This window comes from Triturus cristatus, chromosome 9, assembly GCF_964204655.1.
Source record: "Triturus cristatus chromosome 9, aTriCri1.1, whole genome shotgun sequence".
Classification (NCBI taxonomy): Eukaryota; Metazoa; Chordata; class Amphibia; order Caudata; family Salamandridae; genus Triturus; species Triturus cristatus.
In genome coordinates this window covers 1,052,941,096-1,052,967,750 of record NC_140592.1, presented here as the reverse complement: position 1 = coordinate 1,052,967,750, position 26,655 = coordinate 1,052,941,096, and the positions used below count along the sequence as shown (strand labels likewise).

Sequence of the window (26,655 nt, the reverse complement as noted above, 5' to 3'; positions counted from 1 at the left end):
GATTAGTAAGGTTGTCTTTCAACCCTGCGAAAATGTGCTTAGAGCTTTGAAAAGTGGTATCACTGTGAAGATTAAGCTTCAACGGAGCAAATAAGGACATAGAACATTTTGGTAGAAGGGAGATGCTTTCATTGTGTAAACACAAATTCAAACTTTGTTGACATCACATGAAAAACATGACATAAGAAGAAATAAACATATGTACAATTCTGTATTGATTATAAATATACATTATATACAAAATAATGCTATAAAACGTAGAAAGTTCAGTGCTTTTCATTTTTTTAAATTATTGAAATTCTAGACTTCAAAAAAAACAAGCAACAACAATCAAAACGAAAATGTATTATTGATTTCCAAAAGATGTCTTGATAAAGTCTTGTAAAAAGCTCTTGTGTGGTCGGAGTGGAAGGCCGTAGTGGTTATGGAGATGTCTCCACACTGGACGAATAAAGGCAGCAAATTGATCGGCGTACTGGACGGCACATGGTATAGCTAATTTGTGTTTTTCAATAAAAACAGCCCGGACTGCTGTTTTCCTTGGATAATTCTTCCATAGTCTCACCAACATTAAATATTTCACTATCAGCCAATCGTTTGGACTTCAACTGTCGTTTTTGGATATGTGCTTGCTGAGTCCTCTTATTCTTCCTGATTGTAAGTGTACATATAAATAAATATGTTATTATATATACACGTAAACAGTCAAATTGCCAGTTCTGCTGGTTTAACAAGTGAGCTCTGTTCCAATTTCTGTTGAGCTTGGTACAATAAGAATAAGAGGTGGAAAGCCATTCTTTTATGGCCTGCTCTGACACGGGGTTCAGAGTCCAAGACGAATTGAAAAATTAGGGTTTAACTCTTTTCTTGTTAGGCCACAGAAACAGATTGAAACTGGTTTGAAATGCATGAAATAACTGAAGAGACCACACTCTGCAAGCAAAAACGGACAATACCACTCTATGTAAACCAAAGACTATGAGTGACAGATTAGTTCCAGTTTCGAGCAATTTTGTTGTTTTACCAACAAAACCACAATTTCCAAGTCCACAGAAAAAACAAAAATAGGATTGCTTCTAACCACAATCTGTAGTGCAAAAGGTGTGACAAGGGCAGCTGTGGCCTTGCATCTGCAGGTTCCAGCTCCTGATTGACTCAAAACGCATTGTAAGGCATACGAAAATGGTATGGGCGCCATCCCTCAAGTCTCGGTCTACAAAGAGACGAGTCGGCAATGAAGGCCTCACTTTCATTTATATGTCCCTTCTTCTGGAGAGGATGTTATTCTTGGGATCCCATACAATTCAGCAATGTCACCTACCAAAGTTAACACTCAAGTGTAGGAGTTTGCATGGGCTTCAACTAGCTGAGATGAATGGTGGTGGAAGATTGCTTTCTTGCTCATTAGTAGTGTACATACAGGAAAATAGGTATCAACTCAGCCCAATACTGTTTGGGTATTGCAAAAGGAGGCGGTGAATCTCTCAATGGACGCTACTGATTCTATAACACACTTTAGGCACTTTTATAACTCATGAGATTAAAAAAATGTATATCTCGATTATTCTTAATCCAGTATCTGCATAGCAAACATATCTAGCTTGTTCTGAAAGGTCTTTCACGCCGGTAGTGGCACTGCTTCCATACATCCAAGCATATCAATGAGCTGTCGGCAACTTGGGCTCTCACGGAAAACAATGCTGCTCAAAGTTCGATCTTGAGAGGCCTCCAAAAATTCGTGTCAGCTTTCAATAGTTCTTATTGCTCCAGTTCTCTCTGTTTTTTCTCTTTTAACGTTGCTTACATTCAAATTACCCAAAAGCAGATCATGAAAAGGCAGAATATCGCATCTTTCCTTAAAGTCATTCTGCTCTGTTCATCTCAGTCCAGTCCTTCTGAGAGCAGCAAACTGCATGTAAGGAACACCCACCGTCAACATGCAGTCCTGAGTCAGGGACAGTGCAGTGGCAGGTGTCTCTCTGGTGCTGCCGCGGAGATAGCGGGTTGCAGATGTACATTCATGCCTTACACCTGTGAAAAGAAAGCCAGTGAGATGAGCTTTGAACTAAACAAACCATCATTTCACATAAAGTCAGTATGCATGGCGGAAGAATGCACAGTGCCCTTTGTTTGCCCTTTCTCCACGGTCAGGGTGCCTCCGAGGTTGCACTAATTCCCTACAAACAGTTCCTCTTAGACAGACTAACTGGCTCCAGTGCAGTGTCCATCTGGAGCCATACATTTGTTAATGGTGATTAGGAAGTGTTTTTGTCATTCATCGTACTACCCGTTACAGCCTCTTGTTCCCTAGGACATGTGCGCGCTACTCCCTCCTCGTCCCGCTCCAATCAAGCACCTGCCCAAGCAGCGACTGCCTATTTAACAGAGAAATCTCACTAATGAGGACTGAGCCCTGGTCAGGGTCAAGTGTCACAGGTCAAGGTTTGTCATGATTGTGAAGCTGAGAAGAATGACCGCTAGTCGACCTGCTCCTCTGCTGGACACTTAACCAGAAACAACAGAGGCTCGGGATTGATCAAACTGAAGCACATATGCAAAGTTTAGCAAGTTGAAGACATTTCCACTGTATTCCATAAAGCTTGCCATATTGCTCTTTTACAGAAAACTAGACGAGATTCAACATGAGTGTGGCTCTTACAGTTGTGTGTTCACTGTGACATGCTCAGACCAGAATCTAAACACTGTTTTTGTCTCAATCACTTCTGCTTCAATAGTAGTCTGTGCATTCTCTACCGTCTCATGAAAACACGGCACTGTTATCTTTTTGGAATTTGCGGTTCTATACACCTGACATTCTTCCCCTACCTTTTCACCAGAATTTCATATTTAAGCTATCTAGTCTCAAAATATTGCGTAAATAATTTAACACACTAGCAGGCCATCTCTGAGCTTTTTTTTAAATCTACACTTCTCTCTGCTGGTGTGGCCTCCACACTTCTACCTAAGGCTCTATATGAGATCTGTGGTTTAGGGGCGTGGCTTTGCACGTAGCTGCGATGAACAGAACCTGCCATGTCCCTCAGCACTTATTCAGATTTTCTAAGCAGAACCTAATTTTCTTCACAAACCTCAGGTTTATCAACTGTACTGCAGATGGTGTGGCATGTGCAAACAGATTTACCTTTCAGCAGATCTGAAACACCACTTAAGAATACTTTGAAGGACAATGGATCAATAATCTATCCCAGCTTGTCTGCCCCTTTCCCTCAGAGTGAACTTCATTCACTAACATTCTTCGGAACCTACCAATCAACCACTTTCAAATCAGGCCTGCTTACCAATACCCATTCCCAAGTTATTCAACGTTTTTTAAAAGTCATGAGTGTGAAACCATATCTAAATATTTCTCAAATATCAACATATACGATCCACAGCACTGCCGTGATTTATTTTGCTAGTGTTCCAATCAAAATAATCATTTTTACTTGATTGGTATAACTGTTCCTCTTCCTTAAGAATTCTAGAACCCACTGGTTTCTAAGTTTATTTTTTCTTTACTTCATAGTGACTGATCTTAGTATTTGTAAAACAAACAAGAACACCTCTGATCAACCACACGTTATTTGCTCGCCTGTTTCACAAATGTTGGCTATCACTTCGTCTCATCAACCACTTATTTTCTGCATAGAATATCTCTCAGTATGTGTATATGCTAATCAAAGCTCTTAATGCATCGTTTTTCATTAAATACTTAAATATTGGACCATCATCTGCCATACAAAATTGTAAAAGTAAATGGTTGAGAAAATTCCGATATTAGTGCACAAAACCTTTCAAGAGGTACACTGACTTGAATTAGGAGATTCAAGACAGACCAAGATGCCTGGCCTTCTTCTGCTATGCGCCCAGAGTATGGAATGCCATCCAAATAGAAATCATTCAAGCAGAATCTATCCTCCTGCACAGGAAATTGCTCATTATGCTCCTCTTCAAACAACCCATCCCCAAAGTGTGACTTCGGAGAGGGGTAACTCCAGATCATCATCATGCCTCTGCACAGGAAGTATTTCCTCTCAGAGAGCCCAAACACTTCCCCAGCTCTTATGTAATGTTCCCTCTACACCGTAAAGGGCCCTGTTGATTTATATGTAAGTTCTCATTATACAAAACCACACAAATCACTGAATAGTTTTGAGGTGCGGTTAAATCCCTTAAGACGCTTCATCATCAATCTAATTTTCTATTTAGTGCATGCTACCTCTAGCTAGAACATATGTTACAGGCCCATTTATTATATTTGCCAGGGCATATCTGTAGCACTCAGTTGTGTTATTCTTCCAGAACACAGTAACTTCCATTTAATTTTCATAATGATCTGGGGCAGCATGTTCAATATTTGGTGTAAGCTTGTAAATGCTGAGTCGATCAAAATAGTGAAGGTGTTAATTATAGTGACTGTAGAAAAGAACCTTAGAGTTGTTGTGGCCTTGCAGTTTGGCATTTAAGATGTGAAGAAACGCATCTATCTGTTGCAAATGTGGTAAAAAGCAATAATACTGGTACATAGCTCTTTTGTGAGTTTTCTAGCGTTAAAAAGTGAAATGGCCGTTACTACTCTTGAAAACTCGTTTGTGAAACTCATAAAAGTATACACATGATTGCTTTGCATTGGGGTGGAACATTAGCTTAACATTTAAAGCTCTAACAAAAGGCTACTTATCACAATACTGAACATGCATGCAATAGCTTCAGTGATTCACTATAGAAACCATTCGTGCCCAGGGAAACGTTAACTGTCGCTTATTTTTTAGTATATATTTTTAGAGTAATTTCTTTACCTCTGTGGCTATGACACACTCATTTTTTGTCTCTGTTATCACGAAGACAGACTGGTACATAGAGTCCCTCGGAGAACATATTGTTGATATTCTACACTGAGGTTTTTCACTAAAAAAGAGCAAGAGGGGAATAAAATAAATCTGTTAAAATGTGTGTTAATTAGGAATGAAAGAAACAGAGAAAGATATAGAAATCAACAACACACCACAAACTATTTTAGCAAATGCCTCACAACAAACTACTTTTGCAACCCAATTCTACTTCCCCAAATACTGAATGTACAGACCGTTGAAGAGAGACAGTTGTGAATGATTTTTAAAACATTTTGCACCCTCAACTATATTAAATATTATGATCAAAGTCCCATGGACCGATGGTCAACACTGTGTGAAGTTGTTTTACAGCACATGAGATCTTTATCTGTAGCATGCAAAATGTAAAACCAGCACGCCCATCATCATAATGGTATTGATCAGAAGGCCAGGGGTTGTATTTTCAACCTCAGCTCATCAAGCCTGCCTGTATCACATAGATGACACACACCTCCACATGTGCAAACCTGAAAACTGTAGTCTACTTAGATATTTTCTGCAACATGCAAGTTGTAGTAGTATTTCGACTCAAGGAGCGAGCTTAATTTTTCTACATGTCGTAGAGATGCATGCCTGCCCAATGTACCCCAGTTATTATATTTTGCATCCCCAGAAAGTTAATAGCCTACAGAACAGATTGTGGATTTAATACTATGGAGGAGATGTCCATGTGGCCCCATATTCGTTTGTCTCTTTGACTTAACCGTAACACTACAATCCACATTTTCATAAAAGAATATGTTCTGTTGAGACAACCATCTTTTGAAGTTTACCATTTTCTCATAAGATGTTAACAAGTATTTTCTTTGCAGGTTACACAAATCTGACATGTTCTCACCTATATAAATAAAGTGGAGACTTTTCGTCTTCTAAACACTTTTCGTTTTTATGAAATTTCTCATCCTTTCCAGTTCGGTCATTAATATCACTTGGCAGATCTTTCACAAGATTAAAGTCCGTTGTGTGGTTTTTCAGTTTATAATTTGTTTTCTCCACTCCACAGTCCACCTCCAGGTCCTTCTTCCTGTTATTGTTTTTCAGTTGAGAGTCTGTTATTAAATTGTCCCTTTGGAAGTCTGAAAGATTGTTCATAGTTTCACCATCCTGTTCTTGGTGCTTTCGCATATGTCTGAATACCACAATGATCATGAACAACAAGACTAGCAGTGCCACAAAGCCAACACTAATACAAATAACCAGCCATGGGAAGTTACTATCCTGGGCACTGGGCTTTGGCACAGTCACAGTGTATACTGGAAACTCACACTGGCTTCCCATATAGTCACTGGGGCAAGCACAAACAAAGGTATTGTCATAAAGTCTATTGTGGCATGTGCCTCCATTTTGGCAAGGTGCAGAGGCACATACATCTCTGGATTTAAGATTGCAGTTCTTTCCACTATATCCCATCAAGCAGGTGCAGTCGTAGTCATTTATCAGATCAACACATGTACCCCCATGCAGACAGGGGCTCCTGGCACAGTCGTTGATGTTGATTTCACACATTGGGCCAGTGAAACCAGAATGGCAGCGGCAACGTCGCGTGTGACCCATGTCAATGCACACACCTCCTAGAAGAAAAATGAAACCAAAAGTTCAACCAGGCACAGGTTTACGAATGCACTCAAGCTACTTTCTGGAATGCATTTTACTCACTGAGACATTAACCTTTTTTAAACTCTTATCCAGTGACTCAGAGCGTACTGTACTGGAATCTGAGTCTGTAATGAGACCCTTTATCAAGGTCACGTGTCATAATTATCTCTGCTGTTTATACAACAGCAATATGCCTATAAGGAGATAAGTACGGCTGATTCATAAGTATGCACTTTGATCCACCAGGTTTATTTAAATATGCAAGCTGTGGTGCTGTACAGCATGTCACAACACTGTGGTCTGACATGCAAACATCTTGGTGACAAAGGTGATCAAAAGAAGTGAAAGGTGTGCTAAATCAGGAATGACCTGGTGGTAGGCTAATGGACAACAGCCCGAGATAAATAGGCAATGCTCACAGGTTTGGGAGATTTTGGAGAACATTTCAGGAAAAAACTGTGTGATAAATCATTACATACATACCATTCATGCATGGGTTGCTGGTGCATCTGTCAACCTTCTTCTCACAGTTGGAGCCTGTGAAGCCAAGCGGACAGAAACAGGTGTAGCTGGCCCCTGGCTCTCTTTCCTGGCATGAACCACCATTGAAACATGGGGAATCTGCACAATTCAAGGCACTGTTTTCACAGTGAGATCCGAAATAGCCCACAGGACACTCGCACACGTAACCATTCTCCAGGTCCTGCAAAAGAATAAAAATGCTGTGACGGGAACGAATGTTTGGGTTTGTCATTTTACTATATTCGTTGGCACAATATAAAGACACACACATACATATGCACATATCCACTAAACAAAGAGGCCTGATTCACAGTCATTTCCACAGACAAGCCCATGTATACATGGCTCTATTTATAAGGTATTCAAAAAAGGTAACAAGCATTTGTAAATTCGTTACTCAAGTCCAATATTACCTCATGGCTGTGTAATATTACACACAAGTAAAGTCTACTCAAGTAATGCTCGTTCTAGAGGGGGGCTTTCCTGGTAAGTTTGAAAATACCCACAAATTCACCACCTATCCCTGCCCACCCTGGTCAAATGGCAAGAGATTTACTACTGAATTTCCAGTTTGGGAATAGAAAGGGAACGCCCTTAAAATTGTTTGAGATGTAGGGGAAAGGGCTTCTCTACAGGCGATTGCAGTTCAGCATTAATAATTGAACACATACTAATATGCAAAAGAATGTAACTATGCACTGGCAAGAAAAGGAATCAACAAACATTTTTTTAACCTGCAACTGGCGCATCTTTCTATTTCTATTTCCTATGTTTACTTCTGCAAAGTTTTGTGATTTTCCAAAAGGCTCAAATCTGCACCCAATGTGAGGGTGTAATGTGGGGGCAGATTCACAAAGTCTTTGTTGAACTGAATAAAACCACTATACAATTGTAAACCAGTGACATTAAGCATGGCTTTGAGCATTCGTAACCAGTAGTCTCGATGTGTTCCTGTAATACCACAGGAACCATTTTGGGAAACAGACACAGGAAACAAGCAAGCTGTCCTGTATTACTTTTCATATAAACTGTTTCAAAGGCTCCACACAATACCACAAATTACAGTTACTGAAGTAGAAAGAATGACACAAGAACAGGAATACAGTAAACACCTTTCGCAGCCTAGCAGAAAGCAGTCACTTAAGAGTCAGCCTAATATCTCTGGGGGGAAAAAGCACACACAGTACAATAATACGGGTTCACCTGTGTTTTATTTGTATTCGAAAAGCCAATTTAGCAAAACAATGGGCTCGAACAAGAAACAATTTATACTGAGTCAATGCTTGTCTAATCAAAAACTGACTTCTCAGACATACTCATAAAAGATCCGAGCCACAGTAAGGATTTATTTCCATTTTTTCATTGACAGCAACAGTAAGGCTTCCAGAATTTGTGCCATTTGTTTGGCAGGGAATGGAACAATTTTGGCAAAGAGCATGGAGGAAAGCTGTACAGCTTACCTTAATTTGGTGACCCAAGCAGCTGGCCTTGCTGCCCAGTTAAGTCTAAACTTTTTACTAAACATAATATTTTTGCTCCTTGGTTCAAGGAAAAAACTAAACTACATCAAGCAGAAAGCCAATGGAGATGACTTAACAATAAAGTATCAAAATGATCCAATAAAGCAGCCATGATGGCTTACAAAAGTGCTATAACTAGTACATTATTTTTAAAACAATATCATCAGTTACGTTACATATATCACCAGAACCAGGGCATAAAATCTACCCATCAAAATTGTTATGCAGCTCTTTAAATTACTATCTTATTAACAACATATTACAATTTGAAATTGAATATGGTACATTTCCCGCAGCCGCTGCTAATTATTAGTTACAACCCAGTTAGCTCTCTACCCTCTACTTCCTCGACGGAAGAGTTTCAGACAGTCTTGACTAAACTAAAGTCAGGCTCCACTTCTGACCCATGTCCTGAAGACAATACGTACTTGAGTGCATACCTATATACTCTCCTGTGGGGATTGATACAGGGCAGTGAATCTACAACCAGACTGCAGGCTATTCGCTTACCACCTTTATAAAACACACTTAATTTATCACTAGTACAAACCATTGTCTCCAAATACTACAAAACTTCCTTAGTTACACCAATTTAAAAATAATAATCTGTACTGGATCATTTTGATAATGGAAAGCTTCCGGCCAATATCATTATTACCCACAGCATCCATGCTACTGGAAAGTAATGAGGCTAAACAACCGAGTACTCTCCTGTGATCGGCTACTGTACTAGATTCTATCAAAGCAGGCTTTCGATTGGCCCACAGTACTGTGTTGGTCCTTCTTGCAATACTCAACGACTTAAGAATGAAAGTGGACATGGGTAAAGTCAATGTTCTGTTTTATTAGGACCTGGACACCTCAGATTGTTCCCGGCCCGCCCCCATCAAACCCACAAATCAAGACTTGACGACCAGAGCTGTGGGTAAAAGAGGCCATGTTTATTATAAACCATCACATATATACATGACAATATATATCATCAATTAAGACTCAAATTTCATACGACATAGATTTATCATCTTTGATCACTGTATGACATTTCATATTTATGTTGATCATAACTTCATAATTTATCGGTAGAAATGACAGAACTTAATTTTATCAACAAAGAATGTTCTCTATCGCTCCAGCACTAAGGGGCCTTCTGGCTCGCACCACCCCAACTGAGAGTCACGCAAGGCGCAATCCACCTGCGTCCTTGAGTGGTAAGCCCCTGCCCTCTGGTCCTTGTTCGCCACCTGAGGGGCCCACCCCTCCACCACCAGGCTGCCCACCGGGGCTCGCAGGGAATAACCAGGGGCGGATGCCCCATGCCCTAGATTGTAAACTGATGCCCTTGCCCCCAGCTGGTGTCTCCATACTCTCTGGAGTGAGCTTACCGTATCTCCCCCTCAGTGCTGGCCTAGGGTGTTTGCAGGCGGACTCCCCTTAACAATGTAATGCAATTTATGTGGCCTCATTACCGCCACTCCTCATTCCACTTCCAACACCTTCCCAAGCTCTACCTATAGGGATGGGTGGGTGGGAGATTCACGCAGTCCATAGCACACGGGGCCGGCGCAGTAAGGAAGAGAGGGCGAGGGGCAGGGCAATGTGACCTAAATAGACCCGCCGCCCCCTCCTCCCCCCCCATTACCGGCACCGGCAGGAAGTTACGTCGGTGTTGACCCGGAAGTACTTCTCATCGATCGCAGCGATCAATCACTCTTCCAGGAGCCACGAGGGCGTGACCGGGATCCTAACGGCGCGCTGCCTTATAGAACGCGCTTTTCCTTAGACTTGCCAGCAGCATTCGACTTAGTAGATCAAGAAATTCTCCAGAGCAACCAAAAGAAGCAGGAATCAAAGACACTGCTTGGGAATGGTTCTTAGAATTTATTAAGGAACAAAGACAAGCAGTAAAGCTGTCCTCTTTTACTGCAACTGAAGTACAATTGTGCTGTACCCCAAGGCTCCGCAATTTCCCCCATCTCATTAATATTTATGAAGTCCTATATCAAAACTAGTTCTTGCCAGGAATGTAAATCTATACATATATGCCAATGATACCCAACTATTAGTCCGGTTAGACAGTCCTCCTGTTCCATTTTCCTGGCACCGGGAGAATTCATTAAGAATTAATGGAAAACAACTGACTTAAACCGAAGCCCAAAAAAAAGTGAGATACCCATCTTTAATGGGAAATCTAACCTTACTATATGCTAATGGACCCTTGAAATGGGTCCTCTCTAAGCCAGCTCCGTCTAAAGTAGTGAATAACCTGTGATCTGAGATTGATTGTAATCTCGCCTTATCAAAGCAGATTTCAGCACTCATCTACTGTATCTTTTGTTACAACGTCAATCTAAAACTACTTTGGAAAAGGGCTCTATATTTGAAGACGGATGCAAAAAGATGGGTAGTCTTAGTGATTACTGGCTCAAGAATCGATGAGGCAAACTATTTGGGCTTACTAAATGACTTCAAGAGAGAGACTACAAATTATTCAGCACATAGCTAAGTGTATTAAAAGTGGAGCCTCTTGTTACAGCTACCTGTACACCCTTCGAATGTTCCCAGTTTGTGAATGTATCCTCTTCAAGAGACTATGTACGGTACAGATATCTTTAAATTGAATCTCACCCAGTTTTAACACAAATAGAATAGAAAAATGTTCCATTTAAAGTTTCGCTGCTCATCCACTGTTGGTCAAGTAATTATCCTAAATTTTCAAACATCGGTGTGGGTGGTCGTAGCTTCTCAATGTATGCAGCCAGACTGTGGAACTCCCTCACTTTACACTTATGTGCAAATCATGCACCACCAAATTCAGAAGTAAGATTAACACACACTTGATCTTTAAAACCTGTTAACTACTATTGATTTGCGCATGTACTGGGATAGTGCCAAGAGACCTTCAGGTGCATAAGCGCTTCAGAAAACCCCAATTACAAGGTAGAAGAAAATATTTTGCTCCCCCTTTCATTTCCTAGATATCTCGACATTTAATTCACAGAACACCTTAGACGTTCTGCTAAGCCATTCTGCATCACAGAATTGAAGGCATGCTGTACAAATTCACAGCTGAGCAAGTGGCAACTCCTCCTGGATGCATTAGTCTTTCATAGATAAAGGCAACTGATTCAGGAACACCAGTCAGCTATTTTCCAGCCTTTCCTTGTGCAAGAACACTAGGCTCCTGATGGCAATACAGTAGCTTTAGCTTTTCTTACCGTGCAGCTCCCTCCATTTCTGCAGGGGTTGCTGTCACATTCACTGATCTTTCTCTCACAGTCGACCCCACTAAACCCAGGTTTACATGAGCATGTGTAGCTTCCTTGTCCTGTGTTCATGCATGTGGCTCCATTTTTGCATGGCTTATGGTGAGTGCAGTAGTTCAAATCTGTAAACAAACAAGGATTAAGACAAATGGTTAGTTCAAAGACTTAAAAAACAATAAATGCCATTTTAAAGAGGTTTTCTTAATCTCTACATTGTTCAATAAACATATGTTTTCTTTTACAATCAATGTCAGAATAACGGTGCAGGAAAATAACTGTTTTTAAGTGTGCTTAACTGTTAAATATGCTGTTCTTAAAGCCTTACTGCACTTGTTGTATGCCTCACTTAATAAAAATAGTCTTTCAGGTTAGATGATGACTTGATAAGGAGGTATTCACCACACGTGACATGATTTCACAGGTCTGACCTACCTTGGTCACAGAAGAGACCGCCCCAGCCTTCATTACAAGTGCACTGCCATGGAGTCACACATGTTCCGTGACGGCATCCTACATGAGGAATACATTCAGTGCAGAAGCGACCTTGCCAACCAGGACGGCAACTGAAAAACAACAGGAAATTAAATTTAGCCCAAAATAAATAAAGGATTAATGTAACTGTTGTTATGTTGCTATTGAAACAGTTCAATAAAGTAAAGTAAAATTAACACTTCTTAACGTTTTTCAATGTGTGGTGCAGATAGTATGTATACTTACATGCACTCTCCCTGTTTATTGCAATATCCATTTTGCTCACTGCAACCACGCATACAGATGGCTGTAAAATAAATGAATGTTTGCATTAGAATAGAAACAGTAAAAGAAAACATGATGATGCAAAGGTCAAACAGTATGGTTTAAACGAGAGCACTTCTTATTTTAACCTGTCATTCACATTGCATATGTTGTTTTCGAGAGGGCTTTATCCAATGTACGCTTATTTTACGTGTGTATTGTTTTACTGTGTGAAGAGGGAATTAACTTTAAGATGCGTAAACTAGTACTACATGGAGATTAAGAAATCCTTTCAGATAGCAGAGAACGCTATTAGAATACAAATCAGTATTGGTGTAGATGTCGGGGTTGCGAACTAAACAAGACTGAGATGGACTAAAGCATTTTAATGCCTGTTTTTATGCCTGCTAATTGGCCACTGTAACCAAGGTCACTTGTGGTGCTAAAGATGAACATGTGAATTCTGACTGCCCATATACACCAATAGCAATACAATTAACAACTGCTGACAAACATTTACAAAGTTTCTACACTACAATCCCAGATCTCTTCAGTACAGTGCTTTAAATGGGCGGTTACTCACAGATACTGAATAGCTGCACTTCTTTAATTTGAGAGGGAAACTACCTGCAATTCTCAGCAGGTTCAATACTTATAATGGGAGACTACTGGCATTTCTCAATAGCATTGAGGTACTCTTGGCCAGTGAGTTCATACACTTCCGTAATTCCATTTCAATCACTGCTTCAGTATCAGTTTTGAGCAAAACACTGAGGTTGGCCTTCTTGAAGAACACGATCATCTCTTTTGGATAAGTAACACAACTATGTGGCATGGAGCAACCTATACGCTTCTTCAACTGATTTATTTTGTCAAACTATATCAGGTCACCATTAACTACTTGAACACAGCTGTCAAATGGCCAAGGTCATGGGCCTTTCAGTTAACAAGTTTAGTTTTGGGACTTGATTATGTACTTTTAACACTTGAAGTACAGAGAAATCTAAGGATGCAAAGTCATGATGGCTAAAACAGGGCTACAGCCCTGCCAAGTTCCACGCATCCTGCGTTAGCCTAACGCATTTAAGGCAAGTCCCCGCATTAAAAATAAGTATCACGCATTTATAGTGCCTCTAATTAGGCCGATATTGGCTGCTCTATTTTTTTTCCTCTTGTTTGGCATGATCTCAACACTGTCCAATATGGCATTGTGGTGTGGCCGCTCTCCTGGTTACCCCTCATTAAACCTTTCCTTCCCTTACCATACATTTACCCCTTCATCCTCCATTTCTGTGAGACGTTTGACATAGAAGTAGCAGTTATAACAGGAAACAGTAAGTTTTCCGGATCACAGTATTTTCACTATCCAGAAGCAGTAGCACAAACTGTACTCATCTCTCTTTGAGCCCAGAATTAGATAAGAAATGCTTCCGATCTATAAGATATCACTGCCAAGCCACGCTGTCATTGTTATGTACATGCTGTCCTCTTTCTATTGGGGATGCGGGCGAGCGTAAATAGAGCGTCCCAAGCACACATTCCTTCTCGCATTTTTGCCGGTCCTAACATTTTCCATAAGTGGATTCTGACACTGGCGGCGAGTACATCTCCAGAATCACTCAATGTGATTTTAGCTCACTTGTTTGGTGTTCGGCACTCTGAATGTTTAATGTTTGTTTGGGAGAGGCTTATTTGCACTTTGCTGTTTGGAGTAATCCGACAGCTTTGTGTACTGTTTGATATCAATTTGTGCACATACCAACATATTCTTTTGGTATTATATACTTTTTGAGTTTTCTCATTTTCCTTTGCGGGTGATTGCTTGTAGTTTTGTCACTCACTGGCTTGTACTGTATGAGCTAGTGTTATTGGATAACAATATGTAAAGAAATGCTCACACTTTGGGCTGTTGCTATACTGGAAGTGTGGCTCAATGATTTGAGCGGCAGACCCTGATGCAGAGGTCTAGCCCGGGACCAGGGTTCAATTCCCCGCCTGGGCGGGTCTTGGGCTCAAACATTCCACGGACCTGATAATTCTTGCCTCGGTGCCTATTCCAATCATGGAGTCCCACTCTGCAACTCTGGGCAATAGCTTGCTTAATCTCCACAACGGCCCCCACAACGCTAAGGATGCCTGGCCTCCACCTTGGGGGTGCCCAGGAGTGGACGCCTCACAGGGAAAGCCAGGATGGGTTCCACAGCGGTATTCGTACAAGCGCCTTGAGACCCTTGCGGGTGAGTAGTGCGCTATACAAGTATCAAATTTAAATTTACATATACTCTTGTATAGCGAATAGTGCAGTGATCGCTCACATACTATATTAATGGCAGCAGACAATCATCGAGGTCTCTATTAGTAACTACGAAATATCACAATGCTGCAGTTTTAGGATCTTCTTAAGAGTTTCTCGTTGCCAAATGGGTGCAATTTTTGATATTTACGTTTACCTCGTCTTCACAGCTTGATTTTGCTCACGAGAAAGTGTCACTCATAGTTGTTGAAATGTCTCATAATTACACTGAAATTATGAAAATGTCACATATAGCAATATGAAACCTTAGCAGCTTTAGGAGTGGCTTTAAGGTATCATAAGTGACATTGGGCCTCTTAAAGGAGGTGTTTGAAAACGTGTCTTCAAGTCTAGCAAATACCCACGCTTTGTAAAATGAAGTCCAATACCTGGCATCTTCCCAACACTGAATAGCATGGCATCATTTGTTTCGCTGCCCCCAAACTAGCGCTCATTGGACTGGAAAATATGGTAAAGCAAATACGTCTCTCTTCCCACATTTTACCTATGTTGAGCTTTTGAATTTACTATAGGAGATGCCCCAATCTCAGCTTAAGGTACAGGCAGTTTATTTTTAATATGGAGTAAGACATAATTGATAATGAACAAGAGGGAAAACCCATAAAAAAATATATATATAAACGTAACCATCCTTGTGTTTGAGAGTTCAGATTAAGAAGAGAGCTTCTAAACATTATGTACCTGTCCAAATCATGTATAACATCCCTTTATCAGAAACAAGCTTTTGTTTTAGGAGTATATTTTGTCTTGCACTCTTTATTAACTTATTTTACAAATGCATTCGTTGGGCAGCCTTTTATTTAATATCCTGGTGTGGTGACTCTGGTTCGTGTGCTGCAGGGGCATCAATTACGCGGGGATACAAGCACAAGGTTTAATGCTTGGCTGGCTCCAAGCAGATGCCTCCTGCCTCCCATCAATCGCTGGCAGCTGCTTCATTGTTGTACCATGGTGGCCGCGGTGAGGCCCCCGCCCGCATCCCCATCGGTGCAGCTGCCGACCACCGCACAAACAATAACAGCAGCAACGGGCGGCACGTGGCGGCAGCTAACGACTTGCCGATTAACGAGCGGCGCGTGTTGCCTCTGGCCCCGCCCTTGTTCTGACGAAACTGTGGGGATTAAAGGATCACAGTCCCGCGGCAGGGCGTGCGAAGAGGGGCTGACATACAGAAAATGGAGAGGCCGCGGGGGGAGCCTCCGCAGAACCTGGACGTGAGGTAGCGTGAGAGCTGCGGCTTGAGTCTGCCCGGTCTCTGGCCCGCGCCAAAATGTCAGCGCTTTGGCGCGCTTCAATTGCTGCGACGTGCTCTCTGACCCGCATTTTCTAATACCTCAGCGCTGACGTAACCGCGATTCGCCGTTTGCGCTAGGTTCTTTTGGGAAGAGGCGTGGCGTTTCTCTGAGCCAAAAATTGACACCGCTCTCTGGACCAGTCGCCGGCACGCGTCTGTTGTGCCACGCGCCAGATAGCGCAGCGGCACGAGCCAGGTGCGCGCAAGCGCGTGGTGTGTTGTGGTTGCTCCCACTGACACCTGGGGGGGTGAGCGAGAAAATGAAGTAAGGCTGGTTCTTACATTCTTGTGGCTTAATCTTTTAGGGAGTCCATGTACCCTGTGACTTTAGGTTCGTGAGGCTTCTGTTATATGTGGCACATAAAAGTAGCATGAATGGATTAGAACCTTCAAATGTCATTCGTAGGTCACGTGATAACGACATTTCTAAGAGGACAGACAGGTGAAGTGACAGGTCTGTAGTTTTCTTGGGCCTATAAAACAGAGTGCAAATATACAGTCATCCCGAAAGAAACTGTTGGGACACAGTGTGAAACATGTCGAACGCTCCAGATGTAAGTATGACAATGAAAGCAAACCGGGCCTACGATCGGTGGGGCGATATATTCACTGCACAGTGATATTTATTTCCTTGACACTAGAGTTAAAAAAACGCATAAATCCTGATTGGGTTATATCTCTGAACCATGGCTAGAATTGCAGCTTTGTAACATTAATAACAGGAACATAGTCAGAACGTGACATTCTAAAAAACAGGCAGCTATGAGTTAAATCTGCCACAGAAAAATGAAGATACGAAAAAGGTCCCTAGCTGATACTGCAGGCAAAAGTGGTGCAGGTCTTATCAACCGTAAAACAATGTGCCCAGCACTCTCAAAAGAAATCTGGACTTTTTCCTAACTGTTTGGTTTCTGCCACCCAAGCTACGAGGTGAGCAACTAGGCCACAGTCGTGTTTAAAACATGGGTCACCACCAAACTTACCAAGTCACCACAATGATATTACTGCACGTGAGTCTCTTTGAGCTGCTCACTGAATGCTGAATGTACCCGAGTGGTAATTACTGAATGCTGCTAACAAATTGCGATTGATAAAACGTATAGGTCTTTCTGTGTAAATGGGGTAGTTCTTTTAAGTGAAAATGTTAGTTTGCATTTCTCTGACATAGAGTTTCAGGTAAATACTGTTGAGTTTTATTTGTGACACTCCAAAACATTACTTTTTCCCAGTGCTAGCCAACTGGAGGAGTAGTTAGTAGTTAGTATTTTTTTATTGTATAGTTGAACAAAACCATAACAATTAGACATAAACAATCAGCATGATACACTACATTTTCAAAAACGTAATTAACAATAAAATCAACTATAGTCCATTATTTAGGTAATCTATGCGATGTGCCTTATTAAAGTGCCAAGCGCCTCGATCTAACCCAATCTGAATGAGTGATTTCCGTAATAAAAGTAGAACATAATCTCATAGCCACTAAATTATAGATGAAAAAAATATAGTGGGGCTAAAATATCGAGGCCTAACTATCAAGAACTAAAATATAATAAAGGTGAGTGCATGCAGGTAAGTATGGGTGAGTAGAGCTTTACAATTCTTTGCTCAGTGTCTGTGCATCTTGAAGAGAATACGATTTTATATATATATAAATACATAACACACACATATATACACACATATACACATGTAAATATACTTGATATTTTGGCCCCACAACAATTTTTCCTAGATATTTTGGTGGAAACCCATTAGGTAGCTATTATAAATGACTCATATGCCATCTTTCAAACTACTTTAAAGAAGAAAGATTCAGCTTGAACTCTCCCAGGGCCTCAAAAATGCAATGCTTGCCTAGAGTCTCATGCTCCCACTCATCTTTTATATCTTTTTGTGCACAGAACAGAAGAATTTGCTTCATTCTGAGAAATGTTGCCATGTCAAAGTTATTTAACCAGTTTTAACCAATTAGGATGCAGCAATACCAAAAAATCTCACATCTTTATTTCCCATATGATAGTCTTATTATTGTTCTATTTCAGAGAACGGGCTGTGACAAAAAATTCATACAAATATTTTGCAGTAGTTATAAAATGGTACTCCTAAACGGATATCTTGCTTTTGCCATATTAACTGCTTCAGCGGTCAGTTAGATGTCCCCCTGTTGTAGTCAGTTCCTAGTAGTATTCCTGGAAAGGGAATAGCAAGCGTCGAATATGTGAGAACCTGCCCTCAAGCATCAATTAAACAGGTCACTCGTTTTAGTATCTAAGTACCATAATGACAAGATGGCCCTCCCCACTTGCCTACCACAGGGTAATGTAAGAAGCATCTCAGTGCACAGAGTGGAGTATACTTGGAATTAAAAAGGCGTTGGATGTAGTAGCTGCACTCTTGTTTCAAAACATACACGAGTTAGAAAGTTGTTTGAACTTTATCTTTTTATTGTTATTGTTTTAGACAGGAGACTAGAAGACAGAACAAAATAACTTGGTCACTTGAGTGCGAGAGAGAGAGATGAAACCTCTCAGTGAGCTTGTAGTCGGTTTGCACTATATGAAACCGGAGAGACAATGTCAGAGGAAGGTAAACTGATACATCACTTAAAGAAGCACTGCCATCTTTACTCACACAGGCCTGGTTCGTTTCACCCAAGGCAGTTTGTGAGAGGCATGGACCGATTTGTGCTATCATTGACACTACAAGTGACATTACAGTTATTCATGGTCAGTTTGTAGGTGTATTCTACAGGAGGTTACAAGGTGACTCAAGCAGCTCAAATGCTGCAGTAATAGCATTGTGACCGGGAATTTTTTTGGGTGAACATGTTATGAACATAGATCTAGTTCGTCTCATGGTTCAAGTAACAGAAACAACCTGGTTTAAATGGTCTGTAGGCTTCCACTCGCAGTGATTGATACTGTTTGAGGTATGTGACTTAGGAGTAGACGAGAGTAAACATTTGAAGCACAAGAGAAACACGTGTGAAACAACATTTTAACTTTAATTTTCACTTTGGTCTGCTCTCATCTGTTCAGAGTATGGGATGCGTTGAGTCTTCCAGCACTTCAGAAATTCTCAGGGATTTGACGGTCTGCACTTTACAAAATTGCACACATCTGGTTTTGAAATATTCTCTATGTGTGTGTGTGTGTGTGTATATATATATATTTATACACACTCACAAAACACACATGTATGTGTGTGTGTTTCGACCATTTGTTATCTATTTCAAACAATATGAAGTTTCTGCTGAAAATGCAGTGGTGGTGGAGGGGTTTGTGAAATAATCCCCACGTGATAATGGCATTACAACTGGAATTTCCAGCAAAACCTACATATCCTCGCCAAAGAAAATATATATTACATGACCAAAAACAAAGGCATTTTTCAGCATCTACAAAAATGCCAAGAATCTGGCATTTAGCTCAAGGGTAGTATGCTTGTATTTGTTAGGTAATGTGTTTCTAATGACACCCTATTTAATGAGGCACAGTATTTACATGGAAATAGAGAAAGCCTTACGTTCTGTGCAGTATCCTCCTCCGGTCCACCCTGGCAGACAGACCATGTTGCCATCTTGGTCGCAGACATAGTGCCCAAAACGGTCGTCGCGGCCCTTGCATAGCCTAGAGCAGCTCTCTCCGTAGTAAGATTCACTGCAGATTACACGGTATGCGTACTTGAGCTTCATCTGGTGTTTCTCCTGAACAGACTGAGACCATTCTTCACTCACATTCAAGTGGCTCTGGATGGCAAACTGGCTGATGAGCGATGCTCTGTCCAACAAACCTGAAGCTAGCCACAAGAAGGCAATGTTCCCATTACAACCATGAAGACAGAGTTTTTGACTTACAGAGATGACCCGTTGCATGCTGGGCCTCAGTAGAAATATGTTGTTCCTGACTACCAGTACATTTGAGCAACTAACAGTACTAACAGTTTTTCAGTGTGATCTTTTTAAGACAATTGCACATGGTTAGGATTAGTGAATCATTCTTTGTTATCTCTGATAACTAATAGTGACAGTAGGATGAAAACTATATTTTTGTATGCTTTGTAATACACTCACAGTATGTTGATGTGCAACTACGCTGCACTTCAGTCACATGTTGATTTTAGATTTTAGATTTTAATTAAGAAAGTTTGTATTTAAAAAATACTCTAAATATAAACTTTGAATTGCTTGTTTGAAAGGTGCAGGGTTGTGTGCCCATCCATTTCTTCGCCTCTCTGCCTTAGGAATAAAACACCAATTTGGGATTTTAACAACTTCTATACTTATATGTAAAGTGCCAAATTACTAAATTATTTAGCATGCACCAATGTGATATTCTTCTTTAAGCCCATTAACTTGGAAAGCAGAGTGAATTTAATGAAAAAAAGGTTTTCTATATAACTACCTCATTTCCTTTCTATACCGCATTTTGAATGCAGTCTGCTTCACTGTACCCTCTTGTCTAAAGTTAAGTCTTATCTTCAAAATTGTGTGGTATAAATTAACAGAACATAAGATGTTTTTCTTTCTTGGCACACTGACATACAATGGAGCAGACTAGATCGTAATGCATGTGTTCGCAAAAACTCTTTAGCTTAAGAACAAACACAAAGGCGCTGAATCAAGTACAAAACTTTAAGGAGCCTGCAAAAAGTTTTCAAAGTGGGAACAGTGTTGTTGAAATATCCCCTTCCTTTATGTCATCAAAACATCCAGAACCCATTATTCCTTTTGCAAAGGGCGGAATTTGAAAAGGTGTAAAATACAGGAAAAGGCAGTCAGGGGATTTTGGCAGACTTCTGGTTTTCTCACCAGAGAACGGATTTCTTTCCCACGCCAAAAATAAACTACAGGAAGCGCAATTGTGTTGTAGATTACGTAGGGAGGGCAGAAATCAAAGCAGGCCTGATTCCTATCATGCAGGGCATAGCGTTTGATTGTGGACTAAAACTAACACTGAACCTGTACTATAAACATTTGAATTCAATAAGGACGGTACAAATTGTTTAGGATGTTGGTTATTCTGATTAACTGCTTCAGATTTGTTTTGCAAGCATGTGCTTCCAGTTTGTGAAAGCCTGGCGCCCTCTAGCGTGTACAATGCAGAAATATGCCTGTATTCACCTGTTTCACGGTTGTCGACGGGAGCGTGGAAAGCTTCAACGATGAGAGAAAAAGTGCCCTGCAATAAATGCAAAAATTGAGAGATGCATTGAAAATACAGTAACTGCGCCCTTCGAAGTCCCCTGTTCTTATACTGTAGATGAAATACTAAACCCCCGCTTTCTGCAGAGCTGCCAGGTCAGTGGTACGGTTTAATCAATCTAATTGCAGATAGCATTACTTTGTCCAGAGCTCAATTAAACAGAGCTTCTTTAGAGCTGCTTTCCAGTGCTTAGGAAGGAGGGGTGGATGGAGGATTGGGCGCTTCTAAATGGACACCTTCCTTTTACCTACTATAAGCATATTTTCTATAACGGCACCTTTTGTGATGCCCGTCTAAACCCACTCAACCCCTCTTTGCCTATGAATTAATATATCGGTTTCTTTTTTTTGCTTAATAAAATATTTGGGAAAACACATATTGTTCGAATATGTATATTTTAGGTTGCAACTTAATTGCGTGTCTATTACATTTCTGTCAGTAGATTACGTGTAAAATTGAGGGGTTCTTGTAAGTGCTCGTGTGTAGAAACTATTGACAAAAAGCTATTTAAATAATGCATCTTTAAACTAGTAATTATATTAATGATATACGTTCTCCTCCGTCCATCCTGATCATGTCTGACACAATCTAACCCTTTCCACCATTATTTGGTAAGTTTCCACTGATGCATTTGTTTTTTGTCATCAGTAGTTTCTATTACTTTAGCTTAGGTCTTTGTTTCAGTGGGTTACAGCAATACACACACATGTGCACCCACACACACACACACACACTCTCTCTCTCTCTCTGCTTGGGCATACATACAACAGTGTCTCCGGTCACTAAACTATACACTGCAGAGCCCCTCAGACTTTTACACGCATACAATTTGTATTAATCGCACACACCAGGGCATCTTCATTCACATGCAAAAGCTTCCCTCGCTCATCCGATCCATCCTAGCCCGCACCTCACTCACAAAGCCACAAACACACACATACCTTGAATAACCTGAGCCTCCTCAGTCACACGCACGACCCCTGAAGCCCCCCAATCATACGCTGAAAACCACCACAGTCTCACGACAAACGCTCTTATGCCCCCTGCGTTGAGCCCCCCCCCCCCCCCACTCCCTCCACACACACAGTCATCGCACTGATCCCGCAGTCTCACCGGCCAGGTGAAGTTGAAGGGCAGCCTGATGGGGTTGCTGAATCCCGGGACCTCAGTGATGGCGAACGAGTTGGCCCCCAGCACCGGGGTGACGAGGCTGCCGAATGTGCAGGCCTCCGGTGAGGGCACCTTCTGGAAGTGCATCAGGCAGACCCTGAAGAAGGTTCGGCAGTCGGGCCAGCAGGAGCGGCCGTTCTCTAGGAGGCTGTCGCCGTTCACAAACTCCTGCAGCTGCAGCTGGAAGACCCCCGAGCAGGACACCTGCACACAAGAGAGACACCCATGTCAGACCTGGACCTGACTGCCTGCCCCCCACCCAGCACCTAGGCCTCCGCGATGCCTGCCTCCACCGCTCATTTATTTACCTGTTGCAAAACCACGGAGAGAAACGTCAAACCAAAGACGCAGAACCTCGCCATCCCGTCCGCGAGTGCCAAGCTCCAAATTCAATGTACACTTAAAATAAAGTTGTCTTTTCACTTTGTTGATGTTTATATCATCCACGTGGTTTAAAAAGGTAGCGAACACGAAAATCCAAAATACGACAAAAAAGAAAAGACGTAAAAAAGAATGTGGCAGTGGCGTTTCCTCCCAGATATCCCCTGCGGTTCAAAGCACAACAAATAGCCAAGGTGTAATCCAGGTGATTAAGAAGCCCCGTGTGCGTGGATCCTGCAGGCTCCCTTGTGTCAAACTTCAGCCCCGCCTCTCGGTGTCCGCTGGCAGCAAGCAGCAGCAATGCACAGCCTGCCGACTGGAAACTGTTTATATAGCAGCTCCTCTTGACCATGGCGTGTGCTGCTCCGGCTGCCACTCAGCGCCCTGGCGCCTCCCACTTCTCCCCTCCCAGCACCGAGTGCTGTGGAGAGCACCCCTGTACAGAATTAATACCCTGCTGCCACCGCCGCTCTGACCACCAAGGACTCGGTGTGCTCATTAGCGGAGTCCGGGCATCTGTTGATATATTTCCCATACTGGGCTTTCACACAAGCGCCCCCCCCCCCTAAATAGCTGCTTCCCGTTACGAGGCATACAGTGCACAAAAAATGCACACGTTTCATATTAAACAAAACCGTAGCTTATTATTCCTTCCTCTCTAGTTAGGCGATGCTCGTGCCAGTCGCCTCCTTTTATAGGACGTGTGTGTACACTATCACTGACCAGCATCTGACTTTCAAAGTGCATCACCCAGAGTGCAGCAAGAACTAGAAGTGACGTTTAAAGAAGCAATCGTTCCTAGTACCTGCCATGCTCTCTGGGATTACACGAGGCATCGTTTTTCCAGGTTGACATGCTTGGATGAAATATAGCAACTCACAAAAGTCCCATACTTATGTGATAAATGGAGTATTGTCAGGTTTTTATGGTCCACTTGTGCATTACAGATCTCTGTACATGTTTACATGTTTTCAACATGTGGGAAGCCTGGTTGCTTAACGTTAAAAAACACTCACCCACAGATGCAAATAGTTTTACACAGTTTGTGAAAAAAATACAATAAAAGTGTTTTTTAAGGGGAATGTCTTGCTATTAAACTCTATTTGTGAGTGGTCTTAAGGTATCCTCAGAATAGTAAGGTTTTTTTTTTGTTTAAAAATCTTTTTACCTTTATTGAGTTCTTATTTTTGATGTTTAAGATGTATTGACTGTTTTCATTTGTATTGCGCAGCAAAGGTGTACTTTGGTTCTATAAATAGACAATACCATATATATAATCTACTCATACCACAATAACAAACCCAGTGCCCCATACAACCACAGATAAAAACCAACCCACCCCAGATGTTATTCAATTCTCCACAAATACACACCCTTCTCTACATTAAACACCTGTTGCTTAAATTTGCTGAGTTGACGTTAGATCTAATCAGTACCTGAAGGCACCTCAAATTTCCAGGCTTGGCAGGGATGTACAAACAGTTCCTTTTATGATCAGTAATGGAGTTCTACAGGGCTGCTTCTAACTTCCTTTCTGTCCACCAGTCTTGATGTTTCAATTCTCTATGAAAATGTCCTGTAACTGGGAAATTCCATTTGAGCTACTTTACTGTAGGCCAGTGACACAGCCTTTGACGCTGACATACCTCCAGGTACAACTGGCCCGTGCCAATTAATAGTTTTATCTTCTCCAGTTATAAATAAACATGCTAAAAACCAAGGTCTTTAGTAAACAGAACTGTATATCCACGTGACAAGACAAGCAGACAAAGAGTGAAACCCTGTAGCTACATTCTTATTTGGGGCTTCTTGTTTTTAATTGAATAGTAAAGTTAGCATTTTTCACGAGTCCCTGATTGTTTATATTGCATCCAGCTTGGTGGGGCCAATTTGGGAAGGTATACATCCTCAAATACATCCTCAAATGTGTGATCAAAATATCTTTTGGCCAGTCCAGAAGGCCACAAGTTGTTAGACCAAAGGTCCTATGCAATTTGGAAATTTAAAGAGAAAGTATTTCAGTTTTATCTGAATTTCATTTCAGATAGCTGTGCTTCATCCAATCCGCCACACTAGTTAGGCATGTTTTACTAATCCAGGAAAAATATATGAGCGCCCTGGTTAAAGTATGTCAATGAAAATAAGACTAGAATTTGTTTTACATCCCATTGTCTCCCATAATTTAGCAATACTAGTGCCTAGTTGTATGAACCAAACCGAAAGCTAACAGGAATGCTAGTATCAAACTATATTGATTGAAATGTAAAGACAGTCTATACTCACGTTGTCTCTTTCTGTAAATATGTAAGAAATGTGTATCCGACAGAGGTGTAGCGGTGCTGGGTGCATTCCACGTTTTTTAGGTTTACCCCACATTATGCAATTGAGTTCCATATTGGTTCATTATACATACATTTTTATTATATGGCTATCCTGAAAATCTGGCATGGGTCTGGCCCGCTGGAGTCTCCCAAGTTAGAACATGTATATGGGTAAAGTGCGGGCTAAAGTACATCCTTTGCAAAGCCATAACGAACTGTTGTGCCGTATTTACGTACAGAAGACAATTATCTAAAACAATGTTCTTGTAATTTATAAATGGTTTTGTTCCTGTGTGACTTCTCTTCTAAGTAGTATGACACCTGGGCTGTCATGGTCCAGACTAAAACAAAAAAAAAGATGTATAAATGTGAAAATGAAATGCCCTGCTAGTTGAGTTTTACCTTTGAATGGAGCCAGCAGAACAATTCATGAATTTACTAAACAAGGCCAGACCTCTTGCCTTTGTCAGTGCTCGTCTGAGTGCGCCTGCAGCCAGCCCAGGTCTGGCTGCGGTCCCTGGTGTGCTGTTGCTGCTGTGGTTACAGCCCTGGCTGCAGCTTGGCGTGTGCCAGTAAAGCCCTCTGCCTGATTGCAGAGGCTGCTTATTGTTGGGTCGCGTGCCCCTCATTAAAGCCAGGCACACAGAGCGCCTTTCATGTGGCTTCTCTTCCAGCTTGTTAAAAGGGGGGTTGGGGGGACGCAGCTTCAGCTGTATGGTAATGAGGCGCAGCCAGCTCTCCACTATCTTGTCTACAGCTCATAAAGCAATAAACCCCCGCAGTGTGTTGGTTCACCTGTGCAAGAAGCAAGCAAAACGCTCCGCACTTCTACACAAAGATTGAATTATTAATTTTTTTGAGCAGGTTTATTTCTCCTTTCTTTCTAACACGTTGGTTTTACCCCTAGGTGAATACTTTTAAGCTCTGATACGACTTGCGGGTTTCTGGTTTCTATTCATTCGTAAGTTTTGTGCGGACCCGTTCCAAGCTTTCTGCTGCTCCTCACCCGCTGGTGATGTACACCAGAAATGCAACAAAAGGGCCTTATCAGAAGAAAAATAAAAACAGCGCAACTGGTATTTTTTATACTCCCCCCAGGTTCCGAATATGCTTGACAAGGAATTGATCCACTTAGATGAACGCTTTATTGATTGGTATGCATGCACCGACAGCGGGTTAGTTTGGCCAGATGCTGTTGATATTATCAATGAATATTAAACAGCATCATGATCCAGAGATTATGTAGTCTGAAATATCGAGTGAACGGCAAATTAGCGAGCAGACAGCCATGCACGCGTCTACCACTTGTAAAACCGAATAAATGCTTGCTTTGACATTGAAATAGGGAGAAAAGAGGTTTGTATAAGCCAGTCCGGGAAAAGGGCACCCTTTTCCCAATATATAACAATGTCATTCAAACCGTTTGCTCATCTGTTACCC

At 41.4% G+C, this 26,655-nt stretch overlaps 1 protein-coding gene across 1 annotated transcript; it reads right to left on the bottom strand.

Moving 5' to 3' along the window:
• Positions 1–112: 112 nt before the first annotated feature.
• Positions 113–23,562, bottom strand: DLL4 (delta like canonical Notch ligand 4). The gene is made up of 11 exons (XM_085626919.1): positions 22,822–23,562; positions 22,457–22,717; positions 21,262–21,319; positions 19,665–19,937; positions 12,511–12,571; positions 12,226–12,356; positions 11,746–11,915; positions 6,972–7,191; positions 5,731–6,463; positions 4,800–4,908; positions 113–2,031 (listed from the first exon to the last, which is right to left on the bottom strand). Exons 1-11 carry the CDS (start codon positions 22,873–22,875, stop codon positions 2,026–2,028), a joined length of 2,076 nt encoding a protein of 691 aa, XP_085483045.1. The 5' UTR covers positions 22,876–23,562; the 3' UTR covers positions 113–2,025.
• Between the last annotated feature and the right edge of the window lie 3,093 nt (positions 23,563–26,655).

Excerpts from the sequence above, each read along its gene's own strand:
- DLL4 (XM_085626919.1), bottom strand. The coding sequence starts at position 22,875 with ATGGCGAGGTTCTGCGTCTTTGGTTTGACGTTTCTCTCCGTGGTTTTG. Across the intron at positions 22,718-22,821 it reads TCTCCGTGGTTTTGCAACAG|GTGTCCTGCTCGGGGGTCTT; the intron begins GTAAATAAATGA and ends TCTTGTGTGCAG. Across the intron at positions 21,320-22,456 it reads CCTTCAACTTCACCTGGCCG|GGCACTTTTTCTCTCATCGT; the intron begins GTGAGACTGCGG and ends CATTTATTGCAG.